General features: G+C 41.6%; 9 protein-coding genes across 9 annotated transcripts; 5 read left to right on the top strand and 4 right to left on the bottom strand.

Annotated features, from left to right (window-relative positions):
• Positions 1-3: 3 nt before the first annotated feature.
• On the top strand, positions 4-336 carry SS1G_13031 (hypothetical protein; the record flags this gene model as incomplete). The annotated part of the gene is made up of 2 exons (XM_001585889.1): positions 4-22; positions 113-336. 2 exons carry the CDS (start codon positions 4-6, stop codon positions 334-336), a joined length of 243 nt encoding a protein of 80 aa, XP_001585939.1.
• A 4,231-nt stretch (positions 337-4,567) lies between these two features.
• SS1G_13030 (hypothetical protein) lies at positions 4,568-7,110 on the bottom strand (the record flags this gene model as incomplete). Its single annotated transcript, XM_001585888.1, has 7 exons — positions 4,568-4,588; positions 4,651-4,830; positions 4,884-5,108; positions 5,160-5,609; positions 5,667-6,249; positions 6,299-6,660; positions 6,712-7,110. 7 exons carry the CDS (start codon positions 7,108-7,110, stop codon positions 4,568-4,570), a joined length of 2,220 nt encoding a protein of 739 aa, XP_001585938.1.
• Positions 7,111-9,030: 1,920 nt separating this feature from the next.
• Positions 9,031-10,258, top strand: SS1G_13029 (predicted protein; the record flags this gene model as incomplete). The annotated part of the gene is made up of 3 exons (XM_001585887.1): positions 9,031-9,231; positions 9,398-9,622; positions 9,680-10,258. The coding sequence occupies 3 exons, from the start codon at positions 9,031-9,033 to the stop codon at positions 10,256-10,258; spliced, it is 1,005 nt and encodes a 334-aa protein (XP_001585937.1).
• A 1,217-nt stretch (positions 10,259-11,475) lies between these two features.
• Positions 11,476-12,093, bottom strand: SS1G_13028 (predicted protein; the record flags this gene model as incomplete). The annotated part of the gene is made up of 3 exons (XM_001585886.1): positions 11,476-11,679; positions 11,719-11,782; positions 11,888-12,093. 3 exons carry the CDS (start codon positions 12,091-12,093, stop codon positions 11,476-11,478), a joined length of 474 nt encoding a protein of 157 aa, XP_001585936.1.
• Positions 12,094-13,163: 1,070 nt separating this feature from the next.
• SS1G_13027 (hypothetical protein) lies at positions 13,164-14,464 on the top strand (the record flags this gene model as incomplete). Its single annotated transcript, XM_001585885.1, has 2 exons — positions 13,164-13,707; positions 13,755-14,464. The coding sequence occupies 2 exons, from the start codon at positions 13,164-13,166 to the stop codon at positions 14,462-14,464; spliced, it is 1,254 nt and encodes a 417-aa protein (XP_001585935.1).
• A 2,994-nt stretch (positions 14,465-17,458) lies between these two features.
• SS1G_13026 (predicted protein) lies at positions 17,459-17,572 on the top strand (the record flags this gene model as incomplete). Its single annotated transcript, XM_001585884.1, has 1 exon — positions 17,459-17,572. One exon carries the CDS (start codon positions 17,459-17,461, stop codon positions 17,570-17,572), a length of 114 nt encoding a protein of 37 aa, XP_001585934.1.
• A 417-nt stretch (positions 17,573-17,989) lies between these two features.
• SS1G_13025 (predicted protein) lies at positions 17,990-18,201 on the bottom strand (the record flags this gene model as incomplete). The annotated part of the gene is made up of 2 exons (XM_001585883.1): positions 17,990-18,088; positions 18,142-18,201. The coding sequence occupies 2 exons, from the start codon at positions 18,199-18,201 to the stop codon at positions 17,990-17,992; spliced, it is 159 nt and encodes a 52-aa protein (XP_001585933.1).
• A 675-nt stretch (positions 18,202-18,876) lies between these two features.
• SS1G_13024 (hypothetical protein) lies at positions 18,877-21,363 on the top strand (the record flags this gene model as incomplete). The annotated part of the gene is made up of 3 exons (XM_001585882.1): positions 18,877-19,075; positions 19,135-20,259; positions 20,315-21,363. 3 exons carry the CDS (start codon positions 18,877-18,879, stop codon positions 21,361-21,363), a joined length of 2,373 nt encoding a protein of 790 aa, XP_001585932.1.
• A 1,833-nt stretch (positions 21,364-23,196) lies between these two features.
• Positions 23,197-25,281, bottom strand: SS1G_13023 (hypothetical protein; the record flags this gene model as incomplete). Its single annotated transcript, XM_001585881.1, has 3 exons — positions 23,197-23,496; positions 23,779-24,500; positions 25,098-25,281. The coding sequence occupies 3 exons, from the start codon at positions 25,279-25,281 to the stop codon at positions 23,197-23,199; spliced, it is 1,206 nt and encodes a 401-aa protein (XP_001585931.1).
• Positions 25,282-26,394: the final 1,113 nt, after the last annotated feature.

Below are 26,394 nucleotides of genomic sequence, written 5' to 3'. Positions count from 1 at the left end.
GAAATGTTGTATTGGAGAATTGGTATGTTGGAAATTTCTTTTCTTTTTTCTGCTGCGGAAGTTTCGGTCTTCTCTTATCGTATATGGATGTAGGCTAATAAATGCATAATAGATTCTATCTTTCATGACCCTGAATCAAATATTCTTTTCGCGTCGTTCAAATATGTAGGATATGATTATGCGGGTGATATGGAGAAAATGAGGGAAAATCCAAAGGTTAGAGAGTGGTGGGAAATGACGGATTCATTTCAAGAGACGTTGGTTGAGGGGAGTAAAGGAAGTACGGATGAGAAGGGTTGGTGGAAGGGTATTGATCAGGTTTTTTATGTGGCATGATTTGGAGGGGATGACAATGGGTGGGAGAATGGTGATATTAGGATGAGAGAGTGTGGATTGATGATGAAACGGGAAGAGTGTGATGCTATTGGAATATAAGGGAGAAGAAAACAATCCAAGAGTACCTAGGGAGCAGAAGGAACAGTTTTGAGAATGCGGTCGAGGAAGGAGGATGAAAATTTCAGGATTATATGCCATGACATGACATGATATGAAAAGGATTGAGTGGAATACAACAAAGAATATGGTTATGAATTGAAATGTATGATCAATGATATATTTGAATTTCATGTACTTTTCTCCTTTATCATTCTTCCTATTCTTCACTTCCTGGTGCTTTCATATTCAATGCTTGATTTTCTCATAGTATGAATCCAATTACTCTATAAAGGGGAACATCTACTAGGCATGTATGGATATATATTCACCCCATCAAGCAAGTACCTTAACACTATACAGATTATCGCATGTAACATCCTATATCAACACAATAAACATCATAATTATACCATAAAATAAATACATCCTCAACTTCCCTCCCTATTATACATAGCTAGACATTGATCCAAACCAATACCCAAAAACAACTTCATCCCATCCCATCCCATCCCATCCCATCCCATCGCAAAAGCTATCTTCGAGTACCTGCTAAATTAGTTTACCATAATAGGTTTAGCTTTCTGCGTTCAAGAAATCATAATTATGTCATAGTTATAATATCTTGAGCTATACTCGTACGAGCTCTAAGCTTTGAATCTGCAGATGAGATGAATTATTGATTTTTTGAATCTTGAAATTATCTGGTATTATTGTTATTATATACTTTGAGGAATCTTATCTTGATAGTTTATATATACGCTTTATTAATTTTGTTTGGGAAAAAAGAAAGAAAGAGAGAAAGAAAGACGTATTGTATTGTTTGTGTTGGATTCATTAATTATCAATACCTACGCTCGAGTATATTCTAGATTCAAGATTCAAATCGCGAGAGTGAACCTCTACACCTCTCATCAAAAAGCATCAATTCTCAATTCACAATTCACAAATTCACACTTCAATTTCATCATGCTCCCTCTAAAACGCATCTCATATTCTTTTCCTAAATCCTCGACCCCAATAGCAATATCAATCTCTCACTCTCACTCTCAAATACCATCCCGATATCGTCATTTCGCAAGTACCCCTCCAAATAAAGGTCAAAATAGAATATGCTCACCGTACGTCCCTTCCCTTCTCCCCTTCATTTCCCCCCCCCCTCCACTTACAATCAACCTACTAACCCCCCCCCCCCCCCCTCCAAAGTGGTGCACCGCGACCTCCCCTTTAACCAACTTTTCTGGGGGGCTTTAAACTTCAAAACCCCCCTCACCCTTTGGAAACCTCATCCTGTTCCTCCTGCCGCACAATCTCCCCTTTATTTCACGAAATTATAGAGAATGGAACGGGGGAGAAAGAAGGAGGAGTTCTGTATACGGAAGTGGAATTTGATGCGCCGGATTTGTTGAGGGAGGGGTTGGGAATTAGGTATTTGGTTAGGAGTGTCCCGAGTTTGGTGGTTTTTTGGAGGGGGGAGGTGGGTGGGGAGGGGTTGGGTGGAATTGGTGGTGGGGGGATGGAGGGAGGGAGGGAAAGGGGAAGGTTGAATGCGGATGAGATTCAGAGGTTGGGAAGGGAGGGGCTAGAAGAGTGGGTTAGGGGGGTGGCGAGGAGGGGGGAGGAGTGGAGGGGTATGCATCCGGGAGGTGAGGGGCTTTTTGGAGGGTTGTTCAAGGGGTGGGGGAAATAGGTCAAGGGAAGGGGGGTGGGAGTGTATTATATATGATGTATTTGAATATTGTGACCAAAAGGGTGTTTTATAGACCAGCAATTGTATTTAACTTAGAATCTACAGGTGAAGAGCACCTGTAGATGGGGATAGCTACTCTATATATACACAAATAAATGGCCTAGCCGTAATGGGCTAGGCAAAAAGAATTCATATTTATCCCTCCAATGATCTTACTTTACCGATAACCATTGATACCTAGTACTTGTCCGGATCTGATCCTCAGGTCACCTAAATCGCATACTAATCCCGAGTAATCGTATCATGTGTGGACATGGTTAATGTACCTGAGGTTTCTTATATAATAAGGGTGGGAGGAAAGCAGGGATTTCCGTCACAAATATAAATATAAATCTTGAGATATATTAAAAGATAAAATATAAATAAATAAATAAATAAATAAATAAATAAATAAATAAATAAATAAATAAATAAATAAATAAATAAATAAATAAATAAATAAATAAATAAATAAATAAATAAATAAATAAATAAATAAATAAATAAATAAATAAATTAAAAAATCTAAAATCTAAAATCTAAAATATAATAATTTTAAAAGGAATTATTTATTAATATATAATATTAAAGTTCATAAAGATATTTTATTGAAATTAATAATCAATTTTTGAAATTCTTTATTAGGAATTATCTAATAATATTGATCTCAATTATTGTTTTTCCGGCGCCTGAAATACCTGGGCAGAACAATGTCTACTGATCAGCCTCTAACCACGATCTAAATTGTAGAGAATCAAAGAGTTACTGGCAGCTAAGACTTACCTTCTTGTCGGTCATGAATTCGAAGAATATTGCTTTATTGAGTAGTGTAATCAATCATGCGGGGCAAGCCAATCGAGGATATCTTGTCTTGCTGATACCATAACAAAAAACCCAGTCTAGGTAACCAATGCTAAGACTCCAAAGCTTATCAATAAATTATCTTCCATCCTCTATTTATTAAGCCGCTTCCACATTCTTTTGAATCTCCAATCCGTATTCTTATAATTAGGACTTAACCAAGCTTACTATTTTTGTTAAGGACAGTATTCGTTGTAGGTTGTTGAGGATATTTTGGTATGCTTTGTCGACAAGCTTTGTCAATGGATGTCATCGAAGCTTAAGTCTCTTTTCTGGTCGCTGCTGAGTGCATGTGCTTGGTTGGGAATGTTGGTATTGGTATCTTGGAGATGATTAATATTGATAGATTCTTAGTAAGTCTTTTAAGTAAGATTACAATAGTTAGCAGAGATTGATTTTTAATCATTGATTGTTGGAGATTTTACTGGAGGCTGGAGGGCTGAAACTTCTAGTTTGGAGTTTGGTTGTTATAGGGTCTATTGAAGGTATTAATACACGCAAAAGGTCTATTACAAGATTGGGCATTGCTCAACTCCGAAAACACTTATGCAAATTATCGGCTGCGCTACTCAACCAGGCCTAGACATTTTCCTCCATTCATTAGGCCACACGTGCTATTGTTGTAAAGGGAGTACTCTGAGGACGGCACGCGCACACAGGTCTCTGATATGATCCACGCTGAAAATGCATATCCCCAAAACGGCTTTGCGGAATCTGGTAGCACCTTGAACGTGTACATCAAAAGAAGTGACCGGTCGTGTTCAATCCTTGAGATCATGAAATTCTTGCTGACTCTAAATTCCGGATTACAATGATCCCAGATCAGTCATTCACGCACCTATCCTGATCACCTTGAACAAAACAACGATATAAGACCAGAGGATGACGGAACGACAGAACATTGAAACATGACACTTCTTATAGGCCAGGAGAGTTACTAGTCATTGTTGGATGTCCAAGGTTGATGCGAAGAAGGATGATCATCACTGTAGGTATTATCACAATCTGTTTCGTACACCTCGTTGGTAACATGAAAGGTACTTATGTATAGATATATTAGACTCAAGATGATAGATTTCTTATTCATGCAACCGCAATTTACATCAAGTTCTGGTCTCTCATTCTAACAGAACTTCGCAAATACCTCGATCCCACGCGTTCAAGGCTTGCACTGAGGTTGTGCGGGAATTTGACTGGGGACTTTATACTTAATGGGACCACCAAAGACAGTGTCACTGGACAGACATGAGATACACGCTCGCTTCGTGTTGATAGGTTGGGAAGATCCTCTTTTGCTCTTGTTTTTACCATGTGGGCAATGTTCTTGTTGTAATTCAGATTTATCGTGAGTTTGTATTTATTACTCAAAACTAAGAGAAGTATGAAAGATGATAAATAACAGATATAGTTTCTTCTTGTTTTTCATACTTTGTATATTCATTTCATTGCTCGTTACATATCTGCCTTGCCGCACCAGAAACCAGCTCTTCAGTCTGCGATAGCACTATTATCGTGTTGTAGAGTCACCATTCAATCTTCAATACCTCAGTCGTCACGAGGAAGTTTCTAGAAAGAAATTTGTTAGTACAAAGCCTCGTTCATAAACGTCTAGAGAGAATTAGACTTACCAACTGGCTAGCACTAGATGGCTTGTACGCCTCGATACTCTTTTGTGCCGCATCAGCGACGACGTTGGAACCCTGCTCAATAGCCTTCGTGATGGCTGGTGGAGGGGGAGGAAGCAGCTTCGTCTCATTGGCAATGGCCTTAACACGCTGTTCCATACCTGCAAGCATCTTCTGTTGAGCCTAGAGGAAAGTCTAATCAGTTATGCAGATGTGTTGTACTGGAAGTGACTCACCAAAGTGACCTCGGTGTGGATTGCTTGTTGTGCATTGGTGGTGAAGGCATTCAAATCTCGACGTTTCTTCTCGAGCTTGTCTTGATCGTCTGTCTGCTTGCTAAGCTCGAGAACTTTAGCCATACCTGGCATGATCCATTGTTTGGAAATCTTGCCATACATCAAGGCAATAGAGTTAAAGATGCTGTAATATCCTCGGATAAACAGAGTCATGCTGAAGATATTCTACCGCACAGCGTTAGATCTTATGCTTGCAGGAAGAAGAAGACTACCTACCTGGCGTTGGAGATCAGTAAAAGTGAAGCCATTGATACCTGGGCCTTGTGGAAGACCAGCAATGATCTTGTCAAGGTAAACGAGGAAAGGAGTGACGTGGTAGTCAGTTGCAAAAGTTACCATGGTAGCAAGAGCATCAAAGAACTGCACGAGCTTGCCGATTTGGACCTTGAGATCACAAATGACATCGATGCACTTGATGAGAATAGCGCGGATCTGCTCAAGTGTGATACTGTCTGCCTTGAGTTTCTCAAGCTGTCCTTTGATATCAGCAAGGCTGGCCTGAATCTTGGCCAAGTTCTCAGTCGACTTGAGATACGTGTCTTGTGTCGAGACCATAGCGGCTTGCGTCTCCTTCAGATTGGTAGCAGCACTGCTGAGGGCTTTCTCAGCCAGAGAACCCCCACTTGGCATGTTGCCACTCTGATTACCTTGGTTGAGAAGTGGTGCCTGATGTTGTTAGCTGGAACTCGCATGCAAGGTGGAGCCCAAACTTCATAAACTTACTGGATTACCACCGACACCAGGCATGGTCTTAGCTGTAGCGCTGAGGGCAGAAGCCTTGCTGTAGATCTCAGTAACTTTGGCCTGCCATTGCTTGACCTGGTCGCTCTTCGGATCTGGAGCTTTCCAGCCGACAGCTGTCTTCTTGTCAGTCACGGCCATCAAGGCTGTGACGAGAGCAAGACTGTCATCGAGCAAAGTCTGATAGTCAACACTGGGTGGGTTGCCAGTAGAGGTGAAACTGCTCTTAGCCGTGGCGAGCATGGTCTTTACAAAAACAAGAGTGCCACTCGCGGATTTTCCTGTCGCCCCTTCCCAATCTACTCCCCCATCTGCGCCTCCGACAACGATTGCTCGGAGGGTGCTGATGGGGTCGGAGAAAGCGAGGATCTGAGTGTATGCTGGGTCGTCCCAGTACTTGGGGAGCGGTGCCTTTTGGTTTGAGGACTGGTTGCCGCCAGCTTTTTTGCCGTTCTGCTGCTGCTGTTGAGAACCTCCCCCAGTAAGCTTTTGTACTACACCATTAGCAGCGCTGATCACACAGTTGCCAAGTCCAGAGACAAGGTCCATTCCTACGAGATCCCATCTAAGAAGTGTCAGACACTGTAAATTCTGAATGGAGGTGTCACACTCACCCACTGGGGTAATTATCCGATGCCTTCTTGAAGGCTTCTCTTGTTACCTTAAGGTTCTCACCTAAAGACTCAACCGCTTTTTTGGAGGTTTGCTCAGCAATTGAAGTCTTGTCGAGCAAAATATCTTGAACTTTGAGGTTGATGTCGTTGGCTGCTTTCTTGGAGTCGTTATCGCCCATGGTTTCCTCAGAGACCTGATGTAGCTCGTTGACATACTTTAGCCAGTCGCCGAAGGCGGTATCGATATTTACAGCCTTTTCCTTACATTCAAGTGCACCTTTCTTGAGAATGTCCATGTGAATGTCAAGGCCATCTTTGGCATCTTGTGGAGTACCGCTTAGATCATTAACGACATCATCAAGCTGCATTGTATTGTTAGCCACATTTCTCACCAAGTCGAGACACCAACATACCGTGTCATACATCTTGTTCGAAGCCTGTGCAATGAAATCCATGTTAGAATCGGCAATTCTGAAGCATTCTCTGCCAGTATCCACGATTTGGATCATGTTAGGCCGCAGCTGCTTGTAGCTTAGAAATTGGAATCCACCCCTTGGTGGGGTTAGTGTGACAGTGGTTGAAGTAGATGAGCTTGCAGCAATGAGGCAAGATCCGAGAAGAGAGATTGACATCGGAGCAGCACTGAGAAGTTCATCCCAGTTGTTTTGAAACATAGCAGAACCCTTGATCGAGGCTACAAATTTAGCAGAAGTGTCGGTAGCCGTGGCCCGAATTCGAACATTAGAGGCCTCGACGACCGCCTTCTGAATTTCAGAAGGCGAGAGATTTGCGGTGATGGCAGTGTCAGACATTGTGGAAGTAGTTTGAAAAGAAGATGATGATTTCTTGCTTGAATGATTCTCTTCGACAGAGACGAGAGATCGTCCTATTTGTATTCCTGCCTCGACGAGTGTCTCTGTCCTGCAAACGAGAATGAAATAACTCGCATGATCATGAAGCTTGATTTTCTGGCCAGTAAAAAGTTTCGAGATTCTAAAAACATGCTCAGCTCTAGTTGAGCCAGCCTTTTTGGTCGACCATAGAACTAGAATGGTCGAAATACTTCAGACCGATATTATCAACTTCCTGGCTGGCTGAGGAGAATAGATCAATTCAGCTCGCCATCAATGAAATGAAGTCGTCGCTGAGCGAAAGGGCACGTCGTCACCCCAGCGTTCAGAGCAATCGAGGTAGTGTCAACAGGGCTAGAGTGTAGCATCAGCCCTCTGTCATGCGGGGTGTGGGGTCCCTTTCAAACCCTGTGGCGTTGTCCAGATGCTGATGTTAGCTGCAGGGCACCGTCGTGGCGTTTTGACATCGGCTATTTAAACCACTCATGAGTAGATTCGGACTCGATGAGAATACCCTATAATCTCACTTCTACCCTATTCTTATAGGGTAGTTCTCGTTGTAATTTAGATTAATTGGGCATTAAACTCTTTGTAGCCCCCCCTGTAGACCCACTATAAAGAGTGGATTGAGCCATATCGGCTATTGTGGATACGATGTTCGCTAGCATTTCAATGGTCGGTTACTTGAAAGTCGGGGAAAGGGAATGTCCCCGCAAAGCGAATTGTCCCTCGCTTTTTAATGTCAAAGCTCATATTCAATATTGATTCGCTTTCCGGGGACATTCGTTTTCCCTGATTACGAAGTACTGTAGTTGGCCTGGCCTTTCCAAATAGCCGACTATTAGTCGGTTAAGGTTAGGGTTATTCCTTCACCGAGAATAGTCATTTTCATACCAAAGATTACACTTTTTTGATGAAGGGATGTTCAAAAATCATGGCACTAATAACAATGGAAGATGAAAGCGAACAGTTCGATAATTTTGAGGAGTTTGAGAGGATTTTGATAATTTATCTGATCATTCCTGCTTATAGGATAAGGAATAAGTTGATCAATTAGAGGTTAATTGCACTGAAGAAGAATAGCTAAGCCCTTCTTCGTCACCATTACTATCATATCACCGGTAGTACTATCTCAATCTATATCTCAACCTATATCTCAACCACTTAACTATAAAAGATATGATTAAATCAGAAGGTGGCAATGAGTATAAGGAAGGTAGAATTAAAGGAAAAGTGAAGCAGAGGGTATATTGATCATTAGATCGAGGTGGTTGACTACCGCTCCTACTCCTCCATCAACCTCAATATTACCGCATTGAGCCAAAAAAGGGCCAAGCTCCGTTCTGAAATAGGTTTAGTAAGTTTACAGGCGTTAAGTTACCCTTACCGGGCCTAAATTAGTCCTTCAGGGTATTCTCATCGAGTCTGAATCACACTTCCGTTTATCACATTGCATGTGCATATCTACATTAAGCTCCTTGGGTCGTATTACACTTTGATAATCTTGAGGAAGGCTGGCTTAAAAGAGTTATTTTGACTCCTGGAGATGTAGTGGCTTCCAGAACGCTGCTGAGCTCGTGGGACTCGTTTGAGAAGAAGATATTGCACGGTGAAGCCGTTCTTCACGAGCTGAGATAGTAACGTGGCTTCTCGGCCACGATTTCAGCGATGGTCTGATCTAACCGCGATTTATTGTTTTTGAAAATGGTCTCACAAGGTGAACGTCGAAAGTTGAGCACCTAGATACTGCCAACGACTATAAAGACTACAGTCTTGATCACGGATAAAACAGAACTAAGTGGACAACAACACAGTTCCCCTTATCTCATCATCAATATTTTCAAACTTACTCTTGAGAATTCCTTAAAATCATTCACCACAATGGGTAGTAACGGACAAGACCTTCTCGATCGATGCCAGGCGGCAAGCAATGAAGCAATCAGCAAGTCCAACAACTTGACTAGCTTCATTGCTGACAGTCGTCAACAGCTTCTTGGAGCTTCCAATAGCTTCTTCGGTGAACTGCTTGACTTGGCGGTTGCCATTCGTGGAAACTATGACAAGACAGCTCTCACTCCACCTGTCCGCGCCCAGACGACCTCGAAGATTAATAATCTTGTTGCTGGTGGTGAGAAGATCAAGGCTATTGCCGATGATGCTGAGAAGCACGTTGATACAACTGATCAAGAGGCATGCGCACTACAGTTACATTCTTCAGAATTGATCAGAAATTAACTATTTTTTTTAGATTGCCAATATTGTTGATGACAAGCTCATTCCTACCCTCAATGAAGCTAAGGAAAGACAAGCATCGATGATCGCGCAAGCCGAATATGCGAGTAGAGCGGCCTCCACGTCACAAGACAGTGCAAACCAGGCTCAAGAAACTGCAAATGCAGCACAGCATGAGCTTGAAAATGCTCAGCGTCGACTGTCCGATGATGAGGATGCTGCCACTGGTGCTCAAATTGGAGTAAGCTCAAACCAAGCCCGTGTACATAATCTATAAGCTAACTAAACCCCAACCAAGACTGTCTTTGCTTGGATCTTCTGTCCTCCCGCCGGAGCTGCCTTACAATTCACTGTGGTACAACAAGCAAGAGATCGCGTGAACGATGCTCGCAACAATCTCAATAACGCAGTAGGAAACGTGATGGCTCGTAACCAAGAAGTTGCCGCTGCCCGAATCCGCCAGGCCGAGGCTGAACACCGCTTGATGGAGATCAACAACGCTCTTGCCACTATGCCATCCTTGCTCTCCGTAGCAGAAGCTACTCGAGCACACTGCGAGGAACTTCGCACCCCGATCATCGCTCTGAAGAAGCAGCAAGATGAGCTTGCTGATCTCCTGGGTGACATGCAGAATGCTGCATCAATCGCCAAGCTGGACACTAGAAAAAAGGCTTTGGCGAGTGATATTCTCAAGGTTATTTCTATGGGGTTGATTGACATGACTTTGATCACGCCGGCAAAGGCGGTGCAAGATGAGCTCTGCAATAATGATGATGAGAAGAAGAGTGTTACTGTAGAACTTGCTGAGCAGTTGAAGGCGTTGGAGGCGGCAGAGGCGGCTATCAATACTGCTCAGCTTCATCTTTCGTCTGCTTGAATGTCTGATATTATAGCTAGTAGTGGCATGATCCCATAGTATTCATCTCTTAAATGAAATGATTTTTTTTGCGACGTTTTATACTCAGTTATACTACATATTTTTACACGATGAACTTTTTACATAAATAATGAAAGTTGATTGTCGGACAACAGATTGTCACTGAGCGACTTGGGGTGAAATAAATCTGACTTGAATTTGAAGAAATGACTAGATGTAAATATCTGCCAGGGAAATTATCACAGCTAGGAATATTAGGATAATAGACGTAGATTTCAAACAAGGCTTGTTTCTACTACCCTAATCAAGAAGAAAACACTACAACAAGAAGTTGTGGCGCAGGTCTCAGGGGTTTGCACTATGCTCCTCCTACCAATAAAGGCGTTTCGGGGCCACCGAAATCATACGATCAATCAGGTCCTCTGTCTTTGAGCTTTGGGAGCGTGCTAGTAGAAAACAGCCAGGCAATAGACTGTGTTTATAATTATATAATGAAAGAGCAGAGATTTTATCAGTTTTATCAACCATGACCTCACCCACAATGTAAGCTAGAGAAAGACTAGCCATATTCTAGAAGGGTAGAAACGTAAACACAATCATATAATTTCCTTTCTTACAGATTCTAGAACTCAATATTTGATGATATTTTTCAATCATTTACTTTTAGCGAGCTTTTGTCATAATATGATTAATCGCTAGTACAAATGAATATATTATTTTTTGATACAAAATTCTACCAGTAATGAAGAAGATTTCATTTGAAATTGAAGTGAAGGAGATCACTTATAAACAGTTTGAATTGTGCATAAAGAAAGTGACAGGTCAAGACATATTGCCTGCCAGACAACAATAAACAGAAAGTTGGTTTAAGAACCGTGTTGACTTCCTTTGACTAGAACTCATCGCTAAGTAATTCTCCATATAATATAAGATATATCCCGTAATCATTCTATGAATCTCACATGTATTTTATTGTGATAGGAGCCCAGGAATCCTGTGAAGAACTAAGGGCATTCCCAAATCAGATACAAGTTTCAAGGATACCACCTGTTCAACTGCATATGGAAGCACGTAAATTCACTCTTTTGGACATAGTTTTGAGGATATAATAAACGCTACTATATATTGTGTCCTGTGATTAGCACCTTAGATAGTTTCAATTCAGTGTATTTTTCTACAAGCTCAAAATCTCACATATCCTGACCTTCCATCCAAGCTTAAATCCAGGGGACTCCTGCTGCTGGAGGGATTCTTGGAGCATTATTGAGCTGTACCTCTGCAACTGTCCCATCCGCTCTAACTACAAGCATCGCAGCGAATAATTGTGGGTTTTGGCCGTTGACTCCATTAGCAGCATTTGCAGGCGGCGCTGGTTGAGTAAGAGACAAATCGGCATTGAGGTAGACGTGGGCCGGAATGAACTGGCCATTAGCCCGCAAAGCTGCGCTCTGAAAACTGACTGTAACATGAGGCGGGCAAGGGACCACAGCACCATTGAAATTGGTAGTAGGGTGGTTTGTGCTCCTGTCATCCGAGTACATGATTAGCCATGGTACTTAGACATATTCAGATATTTTGTAGCTTGGACGATACAGCCAGCGAAAAGATAATCATTTCGAGCGGACATACCTTATATGAATACGGTCATAGTTATTTGCTTGAGCGACGGCTACTAGAGTGTTGCTCAAAGCGATACGTTGTGGCTTTAAGGCATGTAGATTGTCGGGCCATCCAGAAGCGGCCCAAATCATTTCCACACCAATAGGATAGGCGAAGTCTAGGGCATTAACTCCTTGAGGTGGATTGGTAGGGTAAGCTACAACAACGTTTGCCATTTTGAATAAAGAAAGTGAGTGATGAATGATTAGTTTTCTGGCATTCTTCGGTGGAAATTAACGTCCTTTTATAGACGTTCATAAACCATACAGGAAAGTAATACAAGAGAGTGCTATCCACGCTACTCTACGTTATGATAGTCCTCCCCCGTCCCCAGTACAGCTTGTGCTAAGATCTGACATGAGAACTGCCCGATAGCGCCTAATTGTTTAGTGGCGTTGATCGCCTAAGCTGAAGAAACTGGGGAACACACTTGTTGCGAAACTAGAGCGGCCCGCCTTCGCTTATACAATTCTTAAACTAACCGCGTCTGTCTTCCTCGGCTTACACCCTACAAGCAGGCTTCTGATTGGTCAGTGCTTATCACGTGCATAATGTAACACTATAATCTAGCAATTATAAAGGCTTTATATTATGTTTTATTGTAATCTAGTTCTGCTTTACGTAAAGCGCCCAACCCTACACCACAACGACAGCTTGACATAGCCTAGACTCAGCTTCGTAGCAGTAAAGGAGGCGTCTCGAACTTTTTGACAAGGTAGCTTCCATTTTCGTGATTGACTCAATATACTTTAATTCTCAGCTTCTTCTAGCAAGTGCGGCGTTGTGAATCGAACGAGTGGCTTCCAATCATGGCTTCATTTTGCTCACAATTCATCACAGGGATCTTTTAGCTACATCTTTGACAGCTGCCGTTTTGTAACTGTACTTTCCTTCCGGATGTCACCGTATAGTCAGGTCGAAGCTGTTGATTTTTGGCATTTTTCTTTACTTTGAACGACGTTCTAGATCGATCATTTATTCCAAGATTGGGTATCGCATTGATCAATCAAGCCATTCCTTCCTTTTCTCAGCTTCTTTCCTGAACGAAGGCGGGACGGAGACAAATCCCATACTAGCATCGCATGACCACGAGAATCGCTTCACTCTAGCCTCTAGGACTTATTTGTCTGCTGGCTTAGCCGTATCTACAGAATACCAGCTCCTAATGCGTATTGCCAGAAGATTCTATCAAATCCATCGCCCACTACCACCCACAATCAAGCAAGCAAGGAAAACCCCCTCCGAAATGGTCGGGTTAGGTCGAAGATTTCAACCAGTCGAGATTACAGGCGTTGAAGACCCCGAATTTTATCGAGAAGGAGGCTTCTATCCTGCTTCTATCGGGACTGTTATGGACAGCACAGACTGGCGCCTTGAGCATAAGCTTGGTGCTGGTGGCTTTGGTACTGTCTGGCTCGCTCAAGACATGAAAAGTGCTGAGAAGTCGTCAGATTCCCCATCAACGGAGCTCTTTGCTATCAAAGTACTTACTGGAAATGCCTCCAAGGCTGAATCGAATGAGGCAAAGATCTTGCGTCTTTTAAAGCATAGTAGTGGTGCTGGTGATCCTGACCAAAACAAACGAGTGGTCGACCTCATTGATGAATTTAATGTTACAAGCCCCAATGGCACGCATCGATGCCTAGTTCTTGGCCTGTCAGGACCAAGTGCTCTTTCATTGTCTAAAAGCCTTCAGAATGGAACACTAGAGCCATCGCTTGCAAGGAAAGTAGCACATCAAACTGTCCAAGCAGTAGCCTGGCTTCATCAATCTGGTGTGGTACATGGGGGTAGGTCATTCTGGCGTGATCTCCCTTCAGTATGTTGACAAAGGTAGATTTACACCCTGGAAACATCCTCCTGAACATCGAGGATTTCGGAAACTTCCCAATGGATAAAGTACGAGACATATTCGGCAAACCAATAGAAGTTGCACTAGTACCATTCAACGACCATCGGCGAGATGATAATGCACCTGAGAAAGTCATCCTACCTATGCAATTACACTCTGTAGATTTACAGCACATAAGCGGCGACATCACGATCATCGATTTCGGCGAAGCTTTCACCGTCGAACACCCACCACAATTCCTCGGCACTCCAGCATCGTATGCTGCTCCCGAAGTACTACTGCAAACCGGCCAGTACTCAGCTGCCGTCGACCTCTGGTCCTTGGCATGCTGTATCTTTGAGCTACGAACTGGTCAAAAGCTTTTCTGGGCATTAGTGCATCCAATTCAAGACGTTTTGAGACGTCAGGTGGAGCTGTTTGGTCTGCTTCCTAGACCGCTGTGGGAGAAATGGGAGGACAGATTGTCGTGGTTTGAGGAGGATGGAACTGAGAAGAAGGATACTCCTTTTCCTGCGGAGGAAAATTCATTGAAGGAAGTGATACAGAATGCCGCTGAGCAGATGCCATATCTGCAACTCGATGATGCGGAGCAAGAGGAACTTCTGGATTTGTTGTCAAGTTTGTTGAAGTATGAGCCTGATGAAAGAGCAGATGCCGCTACAGTCGCTAATCATCCTTGGTTTCAAAGTCGGTGATTAGTTGTATATGAATAATATAAATTCGCGATTGAAAAACGCTCAGATCTACGTAACAAGATTCTTTCACTCATCAGCTGTTTTGTACTCCTTCTCAAGTGACACAATGTTTCTTGTCCATTGGCCCCGTTATGAGCGGCGGAACTGTGATGGAAGGGACAGATAGAGAATTTGGGAGGTAATTGTGAGTGTAGAGGCTAAGAAAAGGATTCCAAAGGACTCCTACAGGGGAAGATTATTAGAGATGAGAATTCCTGAGGTGAGAGTGAGATCATATCTTAAACATATAATGTAAGGCATTAAGAATCTTGGAACATTAAAAGCTACTGTACAAGAACTTCCCGAGTTTGCTTCTGAGGTACTACAACTCTTGCCTCAACTTTGTAATAATAACTTAATTGAAGATCATAAAATAATCCTTTCGCATTTCCTTTGTAAATATTTCTCTCCAACTCTATCCTCTCTATTTCAGCTTATTCTAAATCGAGAAATATCACTCAATCTTCGATATCAATATCCTTATCCAGCTTAGTATATTCATAAACTATTCTATACTAAGTTAATACTTTATATATTTCCTTTAATTTGTTTTCAAATCCTTCATCCTTTTTATATTTTATTATAATATCAAATAATCTTTAACAGATGATTTTTGACAGGATCAAAGCAGGGGGTCTGTTGTATATTGCTTCCCTATAGAAATAAAATATAAATCTTCCTCGGAGAGGCTGAGGGCAATGTTATATGCGTTTTTCAACCTTAAAATTCATTATCCCAATCAGATTTATGTTTTTTGAGGACAATTATAGGTAGTGAGGACTGTTTGTATGAGACCAGTATTTATTAAACAGGAACGGCTTACAGGGAATTATCTAGAAATTATCACAGATCACATCCAGCTGGTTATTATTCTACTGGACTATAAAGGACTGGCTATCATTCTGGTGGCGGCAAGTAAAATATCCATTATTATTGATAACTATACAGATACTAAAGGGCTTAAGAAAACACTTTATATATGCTTTTGGTTCACCTATATACTTCGTTTATATATACTGTGATTTCAGATTATCTGTTTCACATAAATTGTAAATTATATAAATAATTATCAAGACCTATAACACGGAGTCATTATCCGTAATCTCTACAAAGACTACCTCATCAATACAATCAGCTGTATCGAACTTTATCAATCTATTAATAAATAGAAAAAAGTACATATACTCTAGTCTATACTTCTGGTACTCAATTATATAGATGTAATCTATATATAAATCCAAGATACTATTCTTGAGGTCAATAATCATCTGAAGGGATCTTGAATGGAATATACGGGAGATCAGGTCCGGACGATCATTCGATTACTGATTTGGAAGGAGAGTGTTACGAGGTTTGCCGTCTAGATCACGTGGAAGTGCTCTAGGCTCTCGAGGTGGTTTATAACTAGGCGTCAAGCAGGGGCTTAAAGTAATGACAATAATGCAATTCGTAACTAATAGTAGAGTATACTAAATGATTGATCTTGAGCACGAAGCTCTACACAACGGAAACCATCCTGATTATATAGACCTTCATGCCTATCGTTCCTTCGGTCCCTTCGATCCCTTTACCGAAGGGATCGAAGGGATCGAAGGGATCACATGACTTCGTACGTCGTCATATGATACGAGGCCAGAAGCCGTCGTAACATAATCAGTTCTCCAATTACGGAATTATGATATTATTTCAAGTACCTAGGTAGGTAGTGAAACGAGGGGATATAATACATATAGAGTACATGTGTATATATATATATGAATTGAAATAAGATTACACACCTATTGTCACCTTGATGCACCATCCATCTACAGCCTATTGCATTCAAGAATCCTAAACATTTCGCGATAGTACCTAGGTAAGTACATTTTCCTTTCCATCGCATTCGTCGATTTCTGAGTCAAAAAAATTGAACTTTTTTTGGTGTATTGAATTCGCCATGTGAGATTCTATTAGGAAGGGTAGTTTTACGCTTTCTGGAGTGTATTGTGTAATGAATGGGTGATATTGTTGAGTTGCGAATATTTATGAGTTTATGTGTCTCATGAGTCCGTGCACCCGTCGACTGGTGGTGGTGAGATGAAGGAAGATGAAGTGAAGATTAATTTCATGCGAGAAGCCGCCCCGTATAGGTTACTCTAATGTTGCTAGATTTTCCGGATGGAAGTTGTTCCAAGGTGGAAAGAAACTTGTTTGGGACAATTTCTGGTCACTCGACTTATTTTATGTTGCATGGAAATCGAATGAAGTTTCGGGAGTTGGAGTTTATATTTATATTTACATATTTATATATGCAATGTGCAATATAAATGTACATATGGAGATACATTTGATGCAAATGTTGTGATTTGAAAGATGTAAATAACCTTGTTTACCTATATTGATATATAAGTATTCTCAAACAATAATGTTCATCTTATCAAAAAGTACACCTATATAGGAAAGTAGTATTACCCCGGAAATTTCCAAAATTCTTGTCGGTATTGTCCGAAAGCCAATGATTTGGAATCTGGGGTTGAGCAAATACGATGTTTCAGAAAATATGCTACATAAAGAGGCGTATGTTATGCAAAGATGTTAGATTGGGGTAGAAATGGATCCGGATTGAAGAGCAAAAACCAAGGAGGGAAACTGGTTGTGCATGATTGAAGAACAGATGACTTGTGATCAGCTGGCTGGATGTTCCACTCTATGCATAGAATGTTTGAAGTACCTAGTACTTAATATACTTAATACCTTGTAGACACATCTTTTATTTGGAAGATAATTAATAAAGTGATAAGATCAAGTCGATTGTAAGACTTTTATATGTACAGTGATGTATCTGTTGTTGTATGTACCCACGAGAATGTAGTAGAATGTATCAAGGACTTTGTAAATCGCGCAATCAAAGTAGGGCCTACTTGAAGAGATGGTCCCATATTGTACCTCCACTTGTAGTCCACCAGATTGCCCAACATGTTGAATATTCTCTTCACGAGATGCGAAGAAGTATACAGAGCATGTACCCAAATGATCATCACACCTCGGATAATCCCATTATTGGGTTGCGCCGTTGAGCAAAACAAGTAGATACCTGGTATGTGAATAGTTTGTTAACATCACGACCCCTCCCACCAAGCTTTTTCGTGCTCAACAAGGTCGCAAAGACCGGGAAGCGCGCGTTATCTGATAATCTGCCTGCCACAGTCGGTATATTTGGGAGATGAACACCGGCATCAATTCCCTGTAGGATGTACGTTGGTGCATATGATGGGGGGTTAAGAACCGTAAGCGTAAGCACAAGCAACAAGGATTTATATTGGGGCTTGAGATCTCATAAAGATCTACGAGTAAGTGAGCTTTGTTATGATATGGAGGATATTTATTGTAACCTTGTAGTTTTGAATATGTGTGGCTGGCTACATTACTACCAGATGCATAACCTACCACAACCTACAACAACAACAACCCACCACAACTTCAGTGAAACCCTCACCTCACCTCACCTCACCTCACCTCACACTCACCCTCTCCCTCTTCATCATAACAAATAAAACCAACACGAGCACAACTTAAACATTCCAACCACTTGAAATCCTCTGCCCACTTTCCAAATCATGAAAACATCCAAACAACCCCATATCAAGCGCTTATCTTACCTCTTTATCAACACATATGTCTTGGAAGTTACTCCACCGCTGTTGTGTCTCCATCTCCATTTTGACCTCTGTGGCGCTCGAATTACCCCATATGACCTTCCCTTCCTTGACATTTCAAGGACCTCTTTTTTTTCCACACTAAAATCATCGTTGGATGCCCAGTTAGTATGCTCATTCGGGTTAAACCTTTGAGTTTGGATCCAATTTGGAGGGATTGTCGTCATTGAAAATACCACCAGGACTTTGAATTCCAACTACACCGCCCAATTAAGTAATGAAGGGAAAAGAAATTCAACCCTTCATCCTTACCAACATATACTAATAACTTAACTAGTTCTTTCCTTTTTCTTATCGAAAATCCCTTATGTGTACAAATACCCCAATTATCTTCCCATGTTAAAAATATCTTGGATCTTATGCATGTGAGAGTCGGTTTTCTGCCATTCCGATTTCCTCATTGCCCCTCAACCTCTTCCTACAATTTTCATATATATTCCGTTTTCCTATAGCTCAATTTCCTATATTCTTTAGAGAGTAATTATTATCTTTATATTCACTTCACTTGCCTCCCCTACCTATTGATCGAGTCCAAGGACTCCTCAGTTTCTTCCAGCCAGCCTCATCGATAAGGCTGGTGAAGCCCGTTTGCTTTGATCATTTGCGACAACCTAGACATCACCACCACTTGGATATGATATATTAATCCTTCCTCCTCTTTAATCTACCATCATCAAAATGGTCGAAGATTCAATCACAGATATTTCCCCCAAGGAAGCCACTCCAGAACCACGATCATTCTTCGTTCGAGATTCTGCTCTCAACTCTCCAACAAACGAAAAAGAAGAGGGAGATTTGGAAGAACCCCATGTTAAAGGTCGTCCTTCGAAATGGAGTATGGGCATTTTAAATGTGCCTAATACTCATGAAGTTCCTGGTAAGATTTCTACTCAATCCATCTTAATTTCGACAATATCTAATGAATCAACTTCCCAGGCTCGATCCTCTTACTCACAGGTAAACGAAACGAACCGTTAGGTTTGCGAAATGCCCCCGCGAGAACTTCAACATCTACACTTCCACCTCAAACTCCATACGATAGAAGTCGTGCAGCTTCAACTTGGTCCGAAAAGAAATTAACAAAAGATGGCTCGACCGTTTTGGATCCTCAACCGGAAGAATCAAGTAATGATCCTCTGAATTGGCCTGTGTGGAGAAGAGATGCAGCATTACTTTCCCTCGGATTATACTGCATGTTAGGAGGTGGTATGACACCAATTTTAGCTGCCGGATTTACCAATGTGGCATCTACGTACGACGTTACAACCGCCGATGTTGCACTTACAACTGGATTGTATATGATGGGACTTGGCGTTGGTTCGGTATTTGCTTCACCTACAGCAATTCTTTACGGAAAACGTCCAGTCTACCTTGGTGGAGCCATTCTTTTCATTCTCTCTTGCGTATGGTGCGCTCTTTCACCTACATATATTTCACTTCTCATTGCCAGAATCGTTCAGGGTATTGCGCTTAGTCCAGTCGAATGTTTGCCATCTGCAACAATTGCCGAGATTTTCTTTTTACACGAACGTGCTTATCGTATTGGGATTTATACTTTGTTACTTCTGGGTGGAAAGAATTTGGTACCACTTGTCAGTGCCGCTGTCATTCAATCACTTGGGTGGAGATGGGTATTTTGGGTTGTCACCATGATTGCTGGCTTTTGTTGGATACTCCTTTTCTTATTCGTTCCAGAAACATTCTGGGATCGAACTCCACGGCCTAAAAGATCGCGATCTAGAAGTCGAAGCAGGAAAAATTCCAACATGTCACAAATAATTCATACTCTGGGAGGACTCAGACGTTCATCAAGTAGAGTTGATGTAGCTCATCAGCCTCAACTCGATGGAACTGAAGGAGAACAACAACCAACGAGATCTCCTCAAATCCAGGTGCGACCAACTGAACCAACTCGAAGTATGCATATTGGTTTCGTTCCGGATGATATGAATTCAGATTCAACTTCAACAAAAATTGATGAAGATGATAAGCAAGACAAAGAAGATAAAGATGTTATTACTAGACCTACAAGTCCTCACACTAGACCCAATCTCCATCACGGTAAGAGATAGTCTTCTCAATTAACCCAACATCGAGCTAACAATCTCTTGTGTAGCACATGTATCATTTGATCCTAACACTACTCGACCTACGAGTCGTGATCATGACTTCATACATCAAGAAGAATCTCCAAACTCAACAGGGGTACCTACTTTACACAATTTCAACTCACCTTACTATAATAATGTGGAAAAGTCGGGAGGAAATTACGTCGATCGAGGTCGTCCAATGGAAAGAGTCAGATCAGGTGCATCTCTTCGACATATTGAAGAAGGTGCTTCTCGTGAATTATCCCTTGGACCACAATACACTAGAGAACTTCGAGATGGTCCGAGACAAACATTCATACAACAACTCAAGGTTTGGAATGGTCGATTGTGTAAAGATAAATGGCTAGTAGTAGCCATTCGTCCTTTCATTTTATTCACATATCCGGCTGTTTTATGGTCTTCTATTGTATACGCTTGTTCAATAGGTTGGCTCATCGTTTTATCCGAATCTGTCGCCGTCATTTATCGAACAAAAGAAACCTACAACTTCTCTGCTCTATCAACTGGTTTAATCTATATCTCACCATTTGTTGGTGGTGTATTAGGTACGGCTGTTGCTGGTAAAGTCAGTGATGTTATTGTACGCGCCATGTCTCGTCGCAATGGAGGCCTTTATGAACCTGAATTCCGTTTGATAATGGCAGCACCAGTCGCAGTTACCACCGTCATTGGACTAATGGGTTTTGGCTGGTCCGCTCATGTTCATGATAAATGGATTGTACCAACAATCTTTTTCGGTATTATTTCGTTTGGTTGTTCTCTTGGTTCAACAACGGCAATCACTTTCTGTGTGGATAGTTATCGACAATATGCAGGAGAAGCATTAGTAACTTTGAACTTTAGTAAGAATATCTTTCATGGATTGGTATTCAGTTTGTTCTTTACGAAATGGTTGGAGAGAAGTGGAAGTAAAAGTGTTTTTATTTGGTTGGGAGTTATTCAATTAATTTTGATGGCGGCCAGTATACCAATGTATATTTGGGGAAAGAGAGCTAGGATGTGGACTGTTAAGAAGAATTGGATTGAGAGATTTGGAGAGAGATGGGGTAAATAGATTGGGTAGGGAGAAGAAGGTTGAGTGGTTGAATGGTGATGAGGGTTGGTGATGGTGTTGTGGAATGAGAAGGATGGAAGGAGATAGATTTTCATTTCGAATTGGTTTAGCGATGGAGTTTCGGTTTCTTTCCTAGATATGCATGATGGAGTTAATTATGAAAGTTCATATATATGGCGCAGGCATATACATATGGATGTTTCAATGGTTTCGCATTGATAACCCTTTGGTTGGAATTGGATGGATTGGATGGGGCGGAATGGGATGGGAATTGTGGTAACTTGGTATCGTATGATATGATTTTTTCATTATGAATATGATTGGGAAGGAGTTTGAGTTTGCGTTATACCATCAATGGATACCTAGTAGTTATGAGAGATGAGATGGGGTTATAAGATGAGGTTATGAGATGAAGTTGAAGTTGAAGGAATTAGATACTTAATTATCTAGTACCTACCTGGTGTGGAGAATCAATAGAATTATTCTTATTATTATAACTATGATGATGATAGGGTTTTGAAAGTATACTTTGTTCTGTTATGACTATAATATACATAGAAATTTAAGAATGTAATATAAATAGAATAAATCTAACTAATACTCTGTTACTTTTTGTTACGAGGTTTGTCGTCTAGATCACGTGGAAGTGCTCTAGGCTCTCGAGGTGGTTTATAACTAGGCGTCAAGCAGGGACTTAAAGTAATGACAATAATGCAATTCGTAACTAATAGTAGAGTATACTAAATGATTGATCTTAAGCACGAAGCTCTATACAAAAGAAATCCATCTTGATTGTATAGTCCTTCGTGCCTATGGTTAACTAGGAATCGTCGTTCTTGGGAACGAGCGTTCCTGGTTGTTCCTAGGAACGTTCGTTCCTCACCGTTCCATCACATGTTTTATGGTCATGTGACATACTAATCGTTTTGGACGTAACAAAGGAATCGAAGGGATCACATGACTTCGTACGTGGTCATATGATACGAGGCCAGAAGCCGTCGTAACATAAATATATATATTATCTTTTTTTTGAATTTATTATTATTATTATTATTATTATTATTATTATTATTATTATTATTATTATTATTATTATTATTATTATTATTATTATTATTATTATTATTATTATTATTATTATTATTATTATTATTATTATTATTATATTATTATTATATGTATATATATAAATGTTTTTATATTGTAAGTTTTAATAATATAATAAATTATCAATCAGAAATTATTAAATTGATATTTAAATTTTTTTTTTTTTTAGATTTTAGATTTGTCACACTCAAGAATACTGGGTAAAGTATCTTGTATTAGAAAATACTAAGCTAAGGAGAAAAGAAGAAAGGAAAACAAGAGTAGAGATTGATTGATTGATTGTGTTTATCGTCATAGGCCGTAGGCCCCCGCGCCTTGGCGCGTGATAACCTTAGCCATCTATTCCAGTTTTGGACAAATGACGCTCAGAGAAGCCTCTGAGTGGTTTACTAGCTAGCTAGGGGGAGTATTTATATACAATTTAAAGGGGGCTAGGGCAGGGTTTACATGATTGCCTTCGCAGGGGGGGGTTTGGGCCGGTAGGCCTTTTGGGGTTGTAATTGTGGTCATCCTCGTCCACTAGATCACTAAATCTTGATCTCTCTCCCTGTCTCCTCGTACTTGTTTTGGTTGTTCGTATGCATACTTGTTTTTTTTTTTTTTTTTTTGAATGAAAGAAAAGGGAAAAATGAAAGAGAGGAAAGAAGAGGAAGGAAAAGCTCCCTTAGAGACCTATTAACTCCGTTTGAATCCAATGAAAGAAAGTTTTTTTTTATATTTTTTTTTTTATCTTGCACCTGTGTGCCACGGGCAGATTTTTGTGTAGAATTTGGTGTATTCTAGCCATTCGGCTAGTTTGGCTATACCGGTGGGATTGCTTAGAAGCCAGGGGATAGCTTCGGAGGGGGGGCTCTTTGTGAGCGCTTTGAAGGCTTTTCCTTTTTTGCAAAAGAAAAAGTGTAATGGAGTTTTCCTTTTACCGCACGAGCAATGGACGTAGACTGTAGTGTGATTGAAGCGTTCATGGTATGCTGCGAAGTCGCCATGCTGTGATCTGATAGCGAGAATATAATGGAGTGTGGCTCTCTTCAGAGAGAGGGTGTCTGTATTAGAAGTGTAGTTGAGTTGGAGATCTTTGTAGTATTGTGGCCTGACTGTATTCCATAATTGTTCGTCTGCTTTATTGGCCCTTGTTCTGATCATTCTTTTTAGGGATGCTAGCGTACAGATCGGGTTGAGGGGAAAGGGGAGTTTTGTTCCTTCCTTAGCGGCTTTGTCAGCTATTTCGTTGCCAGGGATATCCAGGTGCCCTGGGACCCATCGGACGCGGATTTTCCCGGGGGAGGTGTGTGGGAGCCTTGGTCTAACAGCCCAAGCTTGTATGAGCTTCAGAAAGTCTTCAAAGACTCTCTGTGAGGAACCATTGAAGTGGGATCCTAATCGGAGAGCAGCCTCGTGGTTGTCTAAGAAGATCCAGAGATCTGTGGCCAGTTTGGTTGATGCTAGAGTGAGGGCTTTTGCTGCCCCTGCTACTGCGGCTGTGGCTTCTGCATCGAACACTTCTGCATTTGTGCCTAATGAGAAAGAATGGTGTGCTATCTGAATATCGAATTGTGAGATTACGAATCCGCCCCCAGTTGCGCCATCCTTGCTTTCACTTTTTGAGCCATCCGAGAAGATTTGTATATCGCTTCTTGGGATCTTGGCGTGGAAGGCTTTGAAGTCTTCGGCTGCTTGTGCCTTCGTTCTGCCCATCGGACCATTGATGCGGGCCTCGGCCTCTGCCCTCGACTCTCTGATTTCCCAGGGTGGGAAGGCCAAGGGGTTTATGTGTTCAGTCTCCGGTAATGCTGTGATGAGCTTTGCGAATCTTGTATCTGGGGTGCGGTTATATTCTCTGGCTTTGGTTATGTTCTCTGCTCTGATCCTGAGAGGATGGTAAAGGTCTAGTCTGGTGGTTCGTGCCGCATATAATTGTGAAATCAGGTTTAGCTTGATCTCGGATGGTCTGAGTTTGGCTTCCTCGTAGAGTACTGCTGTGTTTGTGGTTTTGTATACTGGGAGGATTGCCCTTGTACAGGTGATTACCACTTTGTTGAGTAAGCTTAGATGGCTGTCCACTACATTTGAGATCGAGATCGGGTTGTTTAGGGCATTCTTCTTTGTTCTGGTTCGGCCTGGCCACCACGTTTCCGAGGCGAAATAGCACTTTTTGAGTATGCAGGCTTCAGCCACTTTCCTGGTGAGATATGGGGGTATCCCTCGGTGTATATTGCTGAGGGATCTCAGTGCGTTGGCTCCCTTGAGGGCTTTGGCTGCGAGGATCTGGACATGTGGTTTGAAGCATAGTTTCCTATCGAAGTGGACTCCGAGCCATTTGAGCGGGCCAGGTTTGACCTCTATATTCATAGATCCGGTGTGTATTGCAGGGGTATCCGTTAGTGTTCGGTGTCCTTTATAGAAGTGTATAAGCTCAGATTTCTTGAGGTCAAAAGTGATACCTTTGGTTTTTCCTCATTCGAGAGTTTCTTGCATATCCATTTTTAAAGAATCGCAGTTTGTCTGTAGTGAGTTTGATGTCGCTAGTATCGCGATATCGTCTGCATATCCGAATCTGCTCTGTGGTTTGCCCATCCAAAAGAGAGGCGCGATGTAGAGCATGAACAGGATCGGGGAGATCGGTGAACCTTGAGGAAGACCGCATTCTAGCTTTGTTTCCGGGCCAATCTCGCCGTCTAGTCGGATCTTGATGGATCGATTAATGGCGAAGGACTGAACCCATCTAACCAGGTTGTTTGGCCATCCTTGTTCCCGAAGGCGATTCACTAGTCTTCCTGGTAGCACTGCGTCAAAAGCACCTTTTACATCCATTGTGAGCAGGGTGGTCTTTAACCCTTGTTTTAAGGATGCCTCAATGTCATGTGTAACGCAAGTGGTGAGGTCCACTGAGGATCGCAAGGGTAGAGCTCCGAGCTGTTGGTTCGCTAGGACTTGGTAGTTTAGAGCAAGCCATGATACCTTCTTCGCAATGAGTCTTTCGAGGCCTTTGCCTAGGACCGAGAGCAAGGCAATTGGTCGGTATGATCTTGGGTTGGTATAATCTGACTTGTTGGGTTTAGGGATGATTACGATGGTAGCTAATCGGAAGCATTTTGGGTGGTGTCCTAGATGTAGACAGCCTTTGAAAAGGGATAGGGTTACTTCTTTTATCTGTAGCCATGCGACTTGTAGGATTTTTGTTGGGATTTCGTCTGCGCCAGGTGCTGTGTTCCCTGCTTTTAAAATGGCCAGCTCTATATCTTGTATAGCTATATCAGGGAAGGTGATAGATCTGCTTGGGGCTGTAGGGGTATCAAACGGGATGTCGTCAACCTCGGCTAGGTTTGTCAGTAGGTTGTTGGCGAAGGTTTCCCTTTTCTCTTCGATAGTATTTGCAATGGTTTGTTTTGATAGATCTGCTAAAGGGGGAGTATGGTATATTCCTGTGGATTGATGCCATTTGGCCATTCGATATACATCGTTTATATCTTCTACTTTATCCACTTTCGTAATATAGAAGGTGTGTTTTGCTTTTCGGATTATTTTCCGAAGAGAGCGTTTGGATGTAGGTGTATTGATGATTCTATGTTTATACACAGCCTTTATACAATCCTTGTTCTACCAAGATTGTTGAAGAAGCCCGTTTATGGATCTTCTTGCAGATCCTGTATAGGCTTTTGTAAGGGCTTGTGTAAGGGATGATGCGGCTTGATCTAGGTCTCTTAGAGAGGGTGTCCTGGGGATAGCTGCAATGTTGGTGAGATTAGTTTCTAGTAGGTCTTTAAAGAGCGTTTCATTCAATATATTTAGCTTGAGTTTCTTTGCAGGCTTTTGGCTTCGGTAATTCCAGTGAAGGTAGGTTTTTAGGGTGCTGTGATCTGAGGTGCACTCTAGTTGTTCAGCGAGGGCGGTATACGCTGTATAGGGCCCTGAGAGGAAGGTGAG

This window comes from Sclerotinia sclerotiorum, genomic scaffold (genome assembly GCF_000146945.2).
Source record: "Sclerotinia sclerotiorum 1980 UF-70 scaffold_23 genomic scaffold, whole genome shotgun sequence".
NCBI classification, from domain to species: domain Eukaryota; kingdom Fungi; phylum Ascomycota; class Leotiomycetes; order Helotiales; family Sclerotiniaceae; genus Sclerotinia; species Sclerotinia sclerotiorum.
Note: the sequence above shows the minus strand (reverse complement) of the source record. Positions and strands in the feature narration are given on the sequence as shown.